Source organism: Morone saxatilis, unplaced genomic scaffold, assembly GCF_004916995.1.
Source record: "Morone saxatilis isolate NCDOM2014 unplaced genomic scaffold, NCSU_SB_2.0 Contig8, whole genome shotgun sequence".
NCBI classification, from domain to species: domain Eukaryota; kingdom Metazoa; phylum Chordata; class Actinopteri; family Moronidae; genus Morone; species Morone saxatilis.
The window spans coordinates 3,825,689-3,841,786 of record NW_023340257.1 but is presented as its reverse complement, the minus strand read 5'-3'; the positions used below and the strand labels follow the sequence as shown (position 1 = coordinate 3,841,786).

Genomic DNA, 16,098 nt, shown 5'->3' with positions numbered 1-16,098 from the left:
CCCCCCCGCTCTGCTTGTGTCTCTGGGGCTGTAAACTAAACTTCACACTACCAGCAGCAGGATGCCTGGGTCCACCTGGCAGTGCAGAACGCCAACTGCTGATTGGCTGGCATACCAGCGTGAGAGAGCGAGCAGCAGAACAGTCTGTTCTGACCCGTCTCTCTATTTGGCAGATCATCATAAACAATCTCTCTCTCTCTCTCTGAGCTACCTCTCGTCACTGTCCAGCTTCTCCCGTGTGAGCAGAAGTGACACTTTCACGCTCACACACTAGCTTGTGTGTGTGCGAGTGCACACACACTCGAGTTGGCACCTGATAGGGAAAGAGAGACTATTTATTTCTCTCTTCTAAAAAGCATGCAGAGGGATGAAATCAGTCATCAGAGCTTGCTGAGCCAGTGTTCGGTGAGGATCTCGCTCACACACGCTTACATGCAAACAAGTAAACAGTGAGATCCTCTTACTGAGAAGAAAGGCTGCCTTTCAGAGAAATACACATAAATATAGCCTATGATCCTATGAACTGGCCCCTTGGTTGCATTTCATTGGATCAAATACTGTGAGAAGACACCGGGGGTGTCGCACTAGGGTCCAATATTGTATAGATAACAGCCTGAGAACATGTGACCATAAAGCCATGCATTTGCTTCTTATGTAACAGCTCTTCCCATCTTCACACAGCTCCACTGGTATGCATGTCTCTAGCAGGAAGAAAACTGCGCCTCAGTAACAGAAACGTTAACTACTATCTAACAGACTGGTGTTTATATTATACTGAAGCCTCAGCCCCGGGCCTGTGTCTCATCCAGCATACTACAGTGGAAGATCACACCACAGGCCACGACAAACAGTCGGAAAATAACCAAATACTAATGTGTAACACCTCAGAATTGTATACTGTATAAATACCACACATGATATCCTCATATGAAAGATCTACTGCCAAGTTACTCCCACTGAAGTCGGTGCCAGTATGGTAAACTCAGGCTCTTGTCTTTGGTATAAAGAAATTACTAGCATTCCTTCTCTGAGAAGACTGAACATGAATTTGCAGGAGGGCAACACATGTATTAAAAGAGTTTATAATAGTTTGACCAGTGTATCTTAATAATAGTCATTTTAGGATAGACAACATGTGTTTTTCCACATATAAATGTTATTATACGATTCAATTCAATTCAATTTTATTTGTATAGCGCCAAATTATAACAGACGTTATCTCAGGACACTTTTTTAAAATAGAGCATTATCAAATTATTGTCATTATAAATGAAAAAGTTGGTTATTTTTAGCCATCCAGTTTATAAAACATTCAAACAGTGAAAAGTGCTCATCACAAGTTCCCAGAGCCTCAAGTAATACGTTGAATTTGTTTAATATAATGCATGACAGCGTAACACAGTTCACTGCAAAGGATGCTAATTTAACATACTGTATCACAAACGCTGGAATCAGAAAAATATTCAAATTCATTTGGTGATATTGAATGTAACCATATTGCTCAACTTACAGACATTATTTACTGATAAATGACTCAACTGATTAATCAATAATTAGAGTTGTTGGCAAATGATTTTCTTTCAGTCATCTAATCGATTCACTTTTAAACATTGGCTGTAATACTACTGAGCAACTGTAGAGGAGCGTGTAAAGCAACCTTTAACCTCACAGCTGTCAGCCTGCTGTGCAGAAACATGTGCATAATCACAGAGAACCACACACACCCTCTGATGGAAGTACACTAGTACACACACTCTCAGGCTCATCTTTACATATGCAATCACTAAAGAGAAAGACAGAGCAGCATTCTTTGCCATGCATTCGGTGGTCTGCAGGGATGGAGGGAGTAGAGGACAGATGATGAGCAAGAGCGGAAGGAGAAGGACAGGACAGGAGGAGCAGGTGGACGGTGACAACAAAACAGAAAGCGTGCCAAGCTGCCAGGCCTGGCCAGCACTAAAGTGTATTCTAATGTGATTTCTCATTACATAACAGAAGCTGGCACACAGCAGCTCCATTCCACGCTGTAGCTTGGAAACATACACACAAACACAAACACAAACAACTGCAGCACCAAGACTCTGGTGATCACAAACTAAAAAAGCTGTTCCTGTTTATCTTCTTATATTAAGACGAATGCTGACAAGTTTATATCTTACTTCACCCAACAATGCATGTGTAATTTAAACCTACAATCTACACGAGGTGTGAAGACTCTCGACAGCTTTAAGCCAAAGAACACACACCGTTTCTCCAGCTGGCAGTGGGCTACAGGCTAACCACTGGACTTATTTCCAACCCCATCAGTACACTGTTCAGGATATTGGTTTGCTGCAATGAGTCGAACACTTCTGATATCATTTATGCAGTAATTACAGTAATTATTCCAGTGTGGGAGGACTTAACTCGGAGTAAAATGTAGAGTAAAATCAGCCTCCCCTTACTTCTTGGCTTTTGGATTTCTGGAGAATTGTAATGTTATTATAAAGAGGCTTTATCATTATGACAATAATTTCACACAGGGGAAATCATTATATACCTCTAACCTGTGAAGATATATGAACTTGTAAACAATTTCAGCACAAAACATCAATGGGAACTTCCAATTAAAGAGACTGCCATAATGTCTTTCTGGAAAGCCAATGATTCTCTGTACATTGTGTCCTTAGACCTACATTTATGTGTATATGTGTCCATATGGAAGCAGCCAGAGGCAGCATTCATATCCTGGATATGTCAGTGTCACAATGGGTTATGTCTTTATTCATTTCCATTACAGCCTACAGTGGGATATGCAAGAGCAGTATAGTAAGAGCAGCTGTAGTGTATGAGGGGGATTAAACGGTGGTTATATAACCAGTGACCTGCCAGTGCAGGCCTACTGATCCTGGTACAGCGGAGTACAGCGGCTTAAAAGAGCGGCTTACCTCTGAAAATGACTCACTTCAACGTTAAACTGACATCATCTTTGACAAGATACATAACGCTGTCAGTGAAATAACCATCTGTGCCCTCTTTACAATGACCAAAGTCCATATTTCTGCCTGCAAGGAACCATAGAAGTCTCTTACAAAACCTGTGAACCGTAGTCCCAATTCTTGCTCACATTTACACAGTAAGCTCGTAGAAGATGAACTACAACCTTTCAGACTGTATAAAGTAATGAGCTTTTCATAAAGCAGCACTTTAATGTTTCCTGTTTGTACTGTACGTTTACAGCGCTTGTGACCACCCACCGAGTACTGTGGTGACAGAAGATAGTGGATACCACACACTCCCATATTCCTGACACTGATACCTGCTATTTGGTATATTATACACGCCTCATTTCATAGTTAATGCCAGCCAATTCACAGAGCACGTTGACATGTAATAACGCGATATAAACATTAAATAGGCTGATTTGTCAGTGGAGTTTGGTGTGACGTCCTCTCTGGAGCAGAGATAACGGACCGCGGCCGGCACCATTTCTTACCTTGGCTTGGTTTATGAGGAGCCCTACGAAAGTTGACACCAGCACCGAGCCGGACATGCTGCCTTTTCTCCGCATCTCCTGCTTCAGGAACGGGAAAGCAGCCGCCGGTGGCTCCTCAGGTACGGTCACCGTGTACGACTGTCGCATGCTCGGCATGCTGGTGAACGAGTGAAGCCGACGACCGGGTGCGAGTTATTCAGACCACGGTGAAGCTTTGCTGAGCGCTCCTGCTCTTTTGTTCTTCAGTCGTTTTCTTTTGCAGGAAGGCGATATGTAGATGTCTTACTCCGTTTCTGATAGGCTCCCTGCCTGTTGTCATTCATTCATTCATATAACGGCACCAAGCTCACAAATCACGCCGAACAGAAGACCTGTGGCTTTCCCTTTAAATCACTCTACGCACTGTGTAATACCCTACGGGAAGCGATAAAGCACGAGTGAAAGCGATAAAAAAAAGAGTAGAGTGACGAAAGAGCTAGTGGCTGCTGTATCATTCCACGCAGGTGTCCGGTCCGTAGAGTGGCTCTGTAAATGCTGATAACCGTATATTGTGTTCCCACTCCGTTTTACAGGACTGGAGGTCCGCCTCTTTTGGCTCGGGTAAAAGTCGGCCTACAACAAACGTCAGCGACCGCCTCCAGCCGTGCTGTCTACGTCAGAGTGCATCCTTCTCCACTGCTGGAGCAATGTGAAGGACTAATGCTGTGCTCCAAGGAGACTACTCATCTCCATAATGACCATCATGACAGAAAACTAACCTAAATCGTCCCAGTCATCGCTTATATGCCACAATATATTGCTATTAAATGCCATCTAACAGCATGGAAATAGCTACACAAATGGCACACTGCTGTATAAATGTGACAGCGGGGGTGTGCATTTACTAGTCTGACCTAGTGGTTCTAAAATTAGATTGTGCAGTTCTAAAAAGGGTGTTTAAGGAGGATCGAGTGATTTACTAGCAACACAAACAATGGGTTTTATTAGTAATTAGTTTCACTGTGACACAATAAGAGGGTGAAGAAGAAGGGCTGTTGCAATTCTAGACAGAACCAGCGTTACCTTCAGTGCAGACAGCTACACCTGTAGTGTGTTAAATGGACCTGTACCTGTATAGAGCCTTTCTAGTCTCCCGACCACTCAAAGCGCTTTTACACTACGTTCATTCACACAGTGATGGCAAACTCCATCAAACAGAGACTACCTCATTCATTCACATTCACACACCGATGACAGCATCAGGAGCCGGGGATCGAACCGACAACCTTCCGATTAGTGACCCGCTCTGCCTCTGAGCCACAGCTTGTCAGATTGTCAATGGGTAAAAGCAAGATCCTTCATGTGGGGTCTCTGGTAAAACATCAAATAGGGTTCATAATTAGCAGCCAATGATCTCTTTTAAGATATTGTTGTAACCTTACGTAAAAGTACGTAAAGCTCACACATCCATTTCACATGTTCAACACAGTGAAGTGTGACAAAATCCTTTTAAATAAGAACATATGAAGGCCTGCATTTATTCATTTTTTAATTATCTTAAACATGCATTCATTGATTTTTGGCCACTTGGGGGCCGCGAAACAAGCTGTGAATACAAAACGGACACATTATCACCTTTTTAGTTAATATGACAAAGTTGTTAGCATGTAGTAGCTTATTTACGCACCCAGCAGTTATGGAAACTACGCTGATTAGACTGAACCAAAACAAAGTTGCAGGCCAAAAAAAATAAACCGTCAGCTGAAGTGCTCCATAGAGCTGGGTGATGGAGGTAATGCTTTACTCAGAAATGAGTAACAGGGAATAACAATGAGCACTGACATTAATCAAAATAACAGACACTGCTAAATAAAGACATGACACCAGTGGCAACGACTAAAAAAAGATTCACTTTTGAGGGGCATAATGATAACTTGTTGTTTCCTCTCGGTGCTAAATAATAATAACAATAACAACAATCTCTCTCTCTCTAAATACATCTTGTTTCTTGCTAGAGCACCCGGAAGCAAAACTTGGACAACATGCAGGTGTTGCATCAGTGTTTTTTAATTCAGGGACCATCATGTGACAGGTGAATCCGGCTGAGCCAGGAGCACTTGGCAATGTGCTGTTCTATCCGTTTTTAGTAAATGAGGGATATATTTCCACATTTCAAACAGTCCAAAATAAAACTGCTGAGGAAATCTTAGGTGGAGCATGTTATAGTACTGCTGATGGTTACACAAGGCTGTTGACTACAAGCATGACGCTGATATAGGTCTTGATGACAAATGGTCTGAGACTGGGCGTTTTAGCCATTTTCAAAGAGGAAGTGATGCAGTTAACCGGTAAGAAAGACAACAGAACATGCTGTACTTCACCTCCTGCTTACAGGCAGCGCAGTTCACGGTCACCAAACTACCAAACTGGCAACATTATGTTAAATAACATTGGCAGCCCGGCTATCTGTCATGTCTTGTCATGAAAGTCTGCCCTTTGTTTCCTTTACTTAAAGTAACAGCTACTGACCGTGTTAACACAACATGTATGTGTCTGCTTGCCTTCAGATGAAGCATTGAAATGCACAGTGAGGTTACAGTGCGGCTGAACGGATATGTAGAGTGAAAGAGGTGCAACATGTCCTCAGTAGCAATCTCATGACCCAGGCTCAAGCGTGTGTACACAACAAATAGCCAAGGAGTACATTCCATCACCAGGCTAAACGTGTGTGTGTGTGTCTGAATGTCTAAATCCTTGAGGTGGAAAACTACAACGTGATAGAAGGGGCAAAGAGTCTATGTTTGTTTTCTGATACCTGATGCAAAGAGCTAAGCAGTCTGGTATAAAAATGGGACAAAAGTAGTCTCTAAGCAATGTTATCTAGGAGAAGTCAGAGCACAATTACCTAGGGATAGCTGTTCTATTCCCTAAGCTAAATTAGGCACATTAGACTGACAATCTCTTCACTCAAGTGTTTAAATTTAACCTAGGTGCAACCGACTCCTTTGGAGGGCAATTAAAACAATTTGCTGTTGTTAATGGCAGACCTGCGCCCTTATTTCACATTCCTACAAGGTACATAGCATTCTTTTACTAGCTAGCACTGATGCTAAATGCTGACATCACCTTATTCATAGTATGCTGAGAGTTCAGGAGATTATGTGGGAGGGTTCCAGAACAGAATGAAGCCTTGTGTCAATGTTCCAGAACAGAATGAAGTGTTCTGTACAGTCACAGTAAACTGCATATCAGGTCGAGTCTGAATGAAGTTGGCTATAAAACTATTAAGCTTGCAAAATGAACAAGCTATTCCTGGGTCTAACTGACTTTTTTAGTTAATTAGACTATATATCGGATCAGTTCATTATTAGGACTAGGTCTAAATCAGGGGTTTTCAGAGTCTGACACTGTGGGCCCGACCTCAGACAAAACTGGGACAACTGACTGTGTTCAGATTTGACTGAATTATGACCCCTTCAACTCTCCTGCACCCCCTGGGGAGGCAATCCTCTGGTCTAAATGAATAGAATAAAACATGGATAAATGCAATTTACATTTTTATTGGCAACCTCAAGGTGCATTTACTTTTCCTGGAGCTTTCATCTATATACAATATATAAATATTTACACATTTCATAACCAAAGTTCTATACTTAGGTCAGTAGATCACAGCTGAGAAAATTCCCACTGATGATGAAGACCATAAAAAGTAGTTGAAAGCCCTGAAAAGAGCTTTTAAGTGGACAGTTAAGATTATTTTGTCAAACTACTATTTTTAATGTCAAGAATGAACTTCAAGTATTTCCATTATGGCTAGGAGCAAAGAAAACAAAAACAAGGTGTGATGTAGGTGTGACTGGGTTTCGCCTACATTAATGCACCCATTGTATCAGACTGTGGTAGTGTAGGGAAAGCTGACCCACAAAGCAAAGCTCTTGATTCATCCACCCTCGAGTAAAATTATGAGCTTTGGGTAGTGACCCAAAGTGGATTAGATAGGAGTCCTAAGCTGTCGGCTAGACTCATTGTACACAAGTGGCATCAGAGGCATTATTTTAGGTGGTTTAGACGCCTGATAATGAGCTATAGCAATCACAAAACACATAGTAAATGCTGATTTCCTAGCTGGCATAGATGTGTTTAGGGACCTCCAGAAGAAATGGAGTGAAGTCAAAAAGGACATCTGGCCTGCTGCACACCCTGCTGCCGCCGTGACCCTGACCTGGATAAACAGCTACAATATGGATGGATGATATTACTGACTTCAAAGCACTCCTGCTCTGTTTGTAAAAAGAATAGTGCAATAATAGTGCAATAGAGAATCCCAACTGAGTAGCCATTTATGCACCTCCGGTTCCCTCGGTCAGTAGGTTTTTGGTTAGATGCCTGAAATGAGGTCTGTGGTTAGTACAAGCTTTAGAGGTCTTCATGTTTTGTTCCAAAACATAAAATACACAAGTAAATACCCCACCTGTGAACTTTGAAGCTCGTATGTGTCTTGGAGATGTGGAGACTTATCTACTCACTAGTCCACCTTTACAGCCTTGTTGTGTTGTCCTGCTCTTGCAAACTATTCTAACTCAATCTTTCCAACTTTTAATTAAACGATTTAAAGGTCCAGTGTGTAACATTTAGGAGGATTTATTAGCGGGAATATAATATATAAAATAATATAATACTCCTACGTATGTTTGTATAATGTGTAATCACCTGAAAATAAGAATAATTGGTTTTGTTACCTTAGAATGAGCTGTTTTTAAGACACTGTGGGCGGCCTCTCATGCAGTCCACCATTTCAACGGCTATGCTTCTACAGTAGCTCAGAAGGGACACACCAAACACTGGCTCTAGATAGGGGCCACCCTAGTTTCTCTTTCGCTCTTAGAAGGGTAGAGTGAAGCGAGAGAGTTGCAAATCTTCACAGCAAGATGCTACACAAATTACAAGTTTAGTGGTGGTGACGTTGACGTCGTGCCGCTGTAGTGTAGTTCCTTTTTAGCCTAATGTTTGCTCTTTACTTGTGGTGACGTGTTCAGATTTGTAATTCATTTTCACTAGTACAGTATTCTATTGGCAGCTGTTTTAGTGTTTAAGTGCCACTCACCGACACACAAACCCTCAAGAAGATCCATAACTGAGCTACTTAATATAAATAGTTCATTAGCTAAAGAACAAAGTAAAGCTCCAAATCGTACCAGACTGTGTGTGGTTTTTTTTTTTAAATCAAACCATAAGCTGTCTGGCCAAGGCGGTGAACTGAGAGTCGGACAGTCTAAACATACTGTTGACTCAACAGAAAGTCTAGACACAAAGTAACTTTGGGAAAAACCGTTTGTTTGTAGGAGCCAAAGAACAAAAGTGTGAAAAGTGTCAGGTTGTTATTGTCTTCACAACGGGCTGGCTCCAAACTCAAGGTGAGGTAACAGTGTACCATGTCTCGGGTTTATAAGTCACACATAGCTCCAAAAACGTAAGAAGTTTTGATAGTCATAAACAGGGTTGGACTGAGTTTGAAGCCAACAATCAGACAGTTTGGTCAGATTATCTAAAACCACATTATTTGGAGGTAGAACTCAAAGTGAATGAACCTGTAAAGGTAATACATCTTTCATTAACCATGGCAAAGTTTGGGTAACAATTGTACTCCTCTCTTCCAAATAAGTTTGACTGACCTGAAAGTGTGTTTACAACTCCAATGGTCTTCTGAAAGCCTATATTTCTGGCACTATTGGACCTATGTGATTTCTTTGATTTCTTTTGATTTTTTTGTTGAGTACAATGTTAGTAACAACGGCCAGAGCTAAATGAATATTAGTTTTCTTCTAAACTTGGCTGGTAAAGCATAGCTGTAAATCTGGTGCTTCTAAAATAATAGAAATGCTTACATCATGTGTTTTTTTCTCATAAGTGTCCTGGTCTGATTTGAATATCATGCATGAGAAACAGGGAAAACAAGAACAATAGTCATGTTAACCAGCTTGCCTTACTCATAAACATGGCACAAGATGAACAGGACCATGTGGCACCAGCAGCTGCTATTTTTGTGTTGTAAGCTGGGACTGGGTTTAATAATAACGCTATTTCGAGACACCCTTCAACAGCCTCATAAGTGAGTTCAAACATTCATATTACAACAACCAGTGCTGTAATATGAACTAGTTGTAACAGAGAACTAGTGTTAATTGAAGTCTGGTCATTCTGTACGACTGGTATTATCACGTTCACTGGATACTGGGAAACTGGAAAAACTAGAACAGCAACCAAATTCAAATTGAGGTCACACTGTAAATGTTGAGCTTGGTGAGAAGAATAGAGTATGTGGAGGGAGAAGTGGAGAATGCTTGTCTAACATATTTGGCAACTCTATCAACAATCAAACTAACGCTGTGTTGAATCAAACGTTGGGAGGACAATGAGGAGGTGATTATTATCATGGGAAAACAGGGAGCAACTGGGAGGCAAGAGCCCATCACACTGGGGTTGAGGGATATATAGCCCAAACTGTTCATATACCAAACAAGACCAACGAGTAGTAGAGGCACTGGTTATGGAAAGACATTTCAATGTCTATGGAGTAATTTAACTGTGTAGATCAGAGTTTTCCAAAGACTGAGACTGAGACCTCTCCTCAGAAGAAGCTTGTAAGTTTACTTCTAAAGTCTACTTCATTTGGATCAATTCCTGGAGGCCTATGGGATCATGATTCTACTGTTTGATCCAACAGACACTTAACAATTGAGCCAAGATCAGGTCTAATACTGCTGTTTGACATAACTAAGACTACAGCAAATAAAAAAGGTATTAGTGTATTAGTATATTCTGACTCTGGATAAGTGGGAAAACAGTCAAATTCTACAAAACGAATGTATTTTTGAACTTTCTCTTTAACAAAATCATTCACTGAGCCTTCTCTGAAACACTTTGGAGGCCCCGAGGAGGCCCACCTCCCAGTTTGATCATATTATTTTAGCTGTGCATTTTTTGCATTTCAACATCTGTGCCAAAATATTATGGGGTAACATTGTGTCAAGAAGTGGGACATAGATATATAGAGACAGCTTAATACACACCATCTTAGAATGTCACTGATACAGATATCAAACATCAACATTTTAATACCTTGAAATGTTGAATTCATGAGTGCATCTTTAACTAAGAACTATAGTAGTAGTGTAATATTGCAAAATTGATGGTTTTAGTTTGTCAAAGGTAAATATATTTTATTTATTCACTTGAATACGTCACCATGGGCCCTGGCAACTTGAGATGAGCTTTTATTTTATTTGCTGGCACTTTATAGACAACACTATTCATTGTTTGATCAAGAAAATAATAAATACACTTAGGTAGTTGCAGCCCAAATAATAAGCATTTCTAAATATATGCTAAAATGATTGCTGGGTTGATGGTGAGTTCTTTCAGTCAGTATCAATTAAAGAAAGATTCCCTCCTCTCGTCTCCCTGAAGGACACAACAACAAAGCAGCATCTGACCTAATGTGACCTGAGGAGACGTCACTAAGTGCTCATAAGAGCTGTCGTTCTGACACTCATCAGTCATGAGATCATTCCTGACGCTTCCCCCAAAATGTCTCAGCCAACATGAACACACACCCACACACACATCTTTGACACATGTCATTCTCTTGCTTGGAGGTATGTTTGCTGATAAGTAAAGAACTGCTGACTAATGAATAGAGTTTATGTACTGCTAATGATTATTTTCTCTGCTGAAGAATCCATCGATTACTGTTCTGATTGGAGCATTCATTGTTTAGTCTATAAAATGTATAAGATAATGACAGATAATCATCAAATGTGAGTCGTTTTACTCTTACAAGCAAGAAGGTGAGTTCATAAAAAGGCACACTTTTACCGATACAGCCCACTCGTTCTGGTATGACCAGGAGCTTATGGGGGCTAATGTTAGCTAACCATGGACAGATATTCCTGTAGAAAGGACCTAACTGAGTCAGCCGTCACTTGTGGCCACAGTGGTTGCTGTTTAGCAAAAGTTACAGTCTTGCTTCAGCTGTCTAAATGTCTCAGTACTGCACATCACCATTGTGAAAACATAATGCAATATGAAACTCAGAATGCTCACTGAGGCTGGTGTCTGCAGACTTTGCTGTACAATGTGCTTCCCTGGGGGAAGAGGGTGATTTTCAACGTGAGGCCTGGGGTTAATTAACAGTACAAACAGCCCAGCTGGTGACATCCAGTTAAAGCCCTCTACTTCTCAGTCCGTGCATGATGGATAGGTGTTGATTACTTGATAGGTTAAACGAGGATAGAAGTCAAGTTCAAGCTTGCCGATTTCCACTGCAGGAAAGGGTCAGCTATACTTGATGATGCTGAGTTACTGACCTGATATTGATACACGGATGTTAGCTCATTGCCCATGGCCCCCACAAACAGTCTCTTTGTGCTTCACAGTTGGGAACTACAGGCTCATAGTACAATAAAAAATTTTTTTTTTTTTTCAAGCAACAATGAATTCTTTCATGCAGTGTTCAGATCTTAGTTTTAGTACAGCCCCCCTCAGTAGTCTCATGATGAAGATATCTTCATCTTTGAATCAGGAGAGCCGATGATTCTGTAATGTGTAGGTTGTGTTAGGTCACATTAATCTGTTTCTGAATGGACACTTGAGATAAAACAAGCACCTGACTGATTACAAAATGTACATCTGGGTTGATTTTTTCCCAGTATACCTCATTATAACAGCAGGCAGCCCCACCATGAGACCGGTTAGTTAATATTGTTAAACCTCCCTTATTTGATATGCTAGAGTCATTTGTGTCCTGAGAATAACAACACACATCATCCAACATGAACACTTTTTGTGTATTAATAATGCAACAATTTCAGATTGCTGGCCCTGCACACCCATGGTAAACACACACAGGTCATTTTAATGAATTTGGCTGTGTGGGTGTGTACAGACACTCTGATTACATGGTGTCCAGTGACCTCATATAATCCCAGTATAATGGCACCCACTTTCAACCTGAGCAGACGTCTAATCAGCCAGAATAAGTGAAAACACCTCTTTTTTTGAATGTTACCATTCAAATGACCTAACATTGTGTATAATGTGGCAAAAAACAACATATATTGAGGCATACATGGGCTGGACACAGAACGGCCTTTACAATACAACGGAAACTTTATAATGTTTGACTTTGGTTGAAATTGTGACAGATTGAATCAATTGAATCTCTGTTGCATGTTGACTGATTAGCTTTTGATGTGGTTGTTTATGGCTGCAACCAACAATTCATTTCTTTATCAATCTGCTCATTATTTTGACTATTTATTAGTTATTTTATTTATGTAATGTCAGAAAATAATGTATTTTACCAGAGCCAAAGGTGACAACTTTAAATGGTTACATTTCATTTACAGTGATATAAAAGAAAGAGAATCAGCAGAATTTCAGAGACAAGCACATATTGGGTATGAATTGATTATAAAGATATAAACTTTTTGTCAACGCACTAATCGAATGGCCCTTCCTTTTATTGTAGTGATCCATAATAAAGAGTAGTTGTTAGAGGACTGTGAATAAGTTAGTGGAGGCTCATCACTTCAGTCTGACACAAACACATATTAATGAGCCCAAGGAGAGGTGGCCAATAATAACTAAAGTGGTATTCATAAAGCGTTCTGATTCACTAGAGTGTAGTGTAATGAACTGTTTTATGCCCCATTCAATATAATATTAAATTGAAATATTAAAGTGGGTTTGACCCTATGTTTACAAATGATATTTTAAGAAATATTTATTTCTTGTTATAAGAAAAAGAAAATCACTATCAAGTAAAGATTTACCAGAAATTCTCCCTGATTCCACTCCTTCACTCTCCCCACCCCCTCCACTCATGTAACCGGTTATGGGGATTAATCCTGAGGGGAAGTGGGTCAGCTGTGGTTTCTGACCTGCATAGGGGAAGCTCGGGTCACTAAACTGATCTCAGAGATGATGAGTGGCCTGAAGACCCAGCTCATCATAGCCAACTAAACCACCATCTGAGAAATGTCAGCTAACTGCTGGGTTAGAGGGGGTCAGGTGTCCATGCTAAGAGCTCATTTGTCACACTGGAACTACTCACGTACGCTGGAATAATGACCTCCGGTTTGCATATGATAGGTTTGTTATTATGTTGTATATGCTGTTTTTTATTTTTATTGAATAGCTTAAACAGTCTACTAAGGAGCATGTTAAAGGCACGTGAGAGGGTGTAATGTCTGCTATATTATTGTAATCCAGGACTTCAAGTGCATTGAAATTAATTTAAGCAATAGTGCCCCCATTTGGTAAAAAACAGTACTATAGGAAGCCACAAAGCATTGTGGGGCTTTACCATGAGTAAGAAACTAAAGAGATTAAAGCTAGTGTGCCTCTGTGGTAATGACTGCAGCTATGACTCCATTCAGCCTTACTCAGCCCCTGGATATCGATCCCTCTGGAGCAGTAACATCCTCCAATAAAAGCAGCAAGCTTCAAGCCAGCATGTGCAAGAACAGAGGACATTCTCTTACCGTGGAGTCCCTGGTGGGGGAGTCGGACAGCCTGTTACTGCTTGGCTCCCATGTCGAAGAGCTGTATGCTCTGCTGCCGCTGCTGCTGCTGCTGCTGCTGAAGGCCTCCTGGGTGGAGCTCCGCGAGAGGGCCTCCTGAGTAGAGCTCCGCGACAGGCCTGAGTATCCCGGGCGGGAGCTAGTGCCGTACGAGTTGGCCACATCGCTGGCCCGACTGCGGTAGCTCCGCAGGGCACTGGTGGAAGAAGACGGGGTGGAGGAAGAGGAGGAGGAGGTGTCATTGAGGCCCAGAGAGGCCAGGTCCCTGCTCAAGTCACTCTGGGATACAGATTTTCGTCGGTTGAGCGAGATGCTGGAGGCCACCGATGAAGAGGAGAGGTAGCTAGACTGCGCCGAGGACGAAGAGTAGGAACTGTAGCCAGTGTAGGCTGACCCCCCACTCAGCCCCGACCCTCCATAGCTCTTGACGGGGGTCCTGCTGAGGCTCTCGCTCCGGCGGCTGCTGCTGCTGCTGCTGCTTCCTAGGATGTCGGTGCGTGGGATGGTTCGGCCCCGGTCGCGGTCGGGGTCTGAGGAGGTGCTGTAGTTGCGGCTGCGGGCGGCAGAGCTGCTCAAATAGCTGGACGAGGAGTAACCTGAGGAAGAGGTGGAGGAGGAGGACGTGGGGGACTTGTAGGAGGACAGCCTGTCCCGGTCGCTGTAGGAGCTAAGGCCCGGGGTCAGGGAGGAGCTGTAGGAGCTGTAGTGGCTGGTGTAGGAGGGGCCAGCGTAGCGCTTGGCGGTTGAGGAGACGCGGGACATGCTGCTGCTGCTGCTGATGCTGCTGCTGCTGGTTTCTCAGCCACAGGGAGGGAGAGCCTCTGGAAGACTGCATCGACTGCAGGCACAGCAAGGAGACACGAGTATTAGTTCATCAGCAACAATCGAATCAATACTTACACTCAATGTAGGCAGCAGTTAGGACATCATTTATCTTTGCATCACTAAGCATTAATCTGGTGTTAAAGACTATAAAACTTAAACCTTTTGGCCTAATATGAATTTAAAATCTATCCATTTATAATCTGATATATATGTCAGGCTTACTGTGTGACAGACCCAGACTGATACTGATTGTCCTGTTATTTGAAGGATTGGATCAGCATTGTTTTCATGTATCTTACTATAAATCACCTTTCCTTTACATTATTGCACCCCATTGTCAAAGCATGCTGCAGTGTTTCAGATTTTTCAGTGTGTTTTCTCTGACTTTCAGACAGCTAATAGCTTCCATTCAGTGCACCACGTTATCAAAATCAACTTACAACTTGCATCATTTAGATGAATCTATGAGAGTGAACATGACGTTACCTTTAACTGTCAACAGAGTGGATGTTATTTCTGTGTGGTACATAATGCAGTTCTAAGTGCAAATTGATCTGAAATGTCTCCACTACATTAGTCTGCAAAGATAATGGAACTTTTTCACATTTTAAAGCCACAATGTATTTCTCACTCAGGCACCTCCTTTTGGTATTATCATAAAAGACACTGTGGCAGACAGCAGCGCACACTCCCAGCATACATTGCTGTCAAAGTCTTTTGTCTTTCAAATGTCTTTCAAACCCCAATAATATGTTAATAATGTGTACGTTTGTTGATATGAGTTGCTGACCCCACTACAAAAATATACTGCCCCAGGGAAACAATCCCATTCATCCCAACATCAGGAAAGAAGATCCCTACAAGATTGTCCCCGGTTACACCAAGAATGTAATTTACATTCTAAAATGCCCTTTAAACTTTTTGAGTTGTTAGAGGTGGAATTAAACACAAGGGTGTGAATTATCCTGTGGTATGTCACTTTAATGAATCCTCTCATAATGTCTCTGCTTTATGTTTTATTGAAAACAAAGGGAAGCTGTCAAGGGAACGTTTTTTTGGATCCATGTTGACCATGTTTCGTGTGTGTGTCGCATCACCTCAAGTGAATTTCATTATCGATTAATCTGTTCATTATTACCCCGATTAATTGATTAGTTATTGGGTCCATAAAATGTCAGAAAATGGTGTGAATGTGAACTTGGAATTTTTTCTTAAAAAGCAATTAATCAATTAACA

At 41.5% G+C, this 16,098-nt stretch overlaps 1 protein-coding gene across 5 annotated transcripts in view; it reads right to left on the bottom strand.

Annotated features, from left to right (window-relative positions):
- Window positions 1-16,098, bottom strand: part of usp2a (ubiquitin specific peptidase 2a) — a 42,516-nt gene that overhangs the window by 15,313 nt on the left and 11,105 nt on the right. For all 5 annotated transcript variants that reach the window (XM_035679357.1, XM_035679356.1, XM_035679361.1 and 2 more), the window contains exon 3: window positions 13,999-14,875. In XM_035679357.1, coding sequence (XP_035535250.1) covers window positions 13,999-14,799 — 801 coding nt within the window. In that variant the 5' untranslated portion in view covers window positions 14,800-14,875. The remainder of the gene's footprint in view (window positions 1-13,998; window positions 14,876-16,098) is intronic.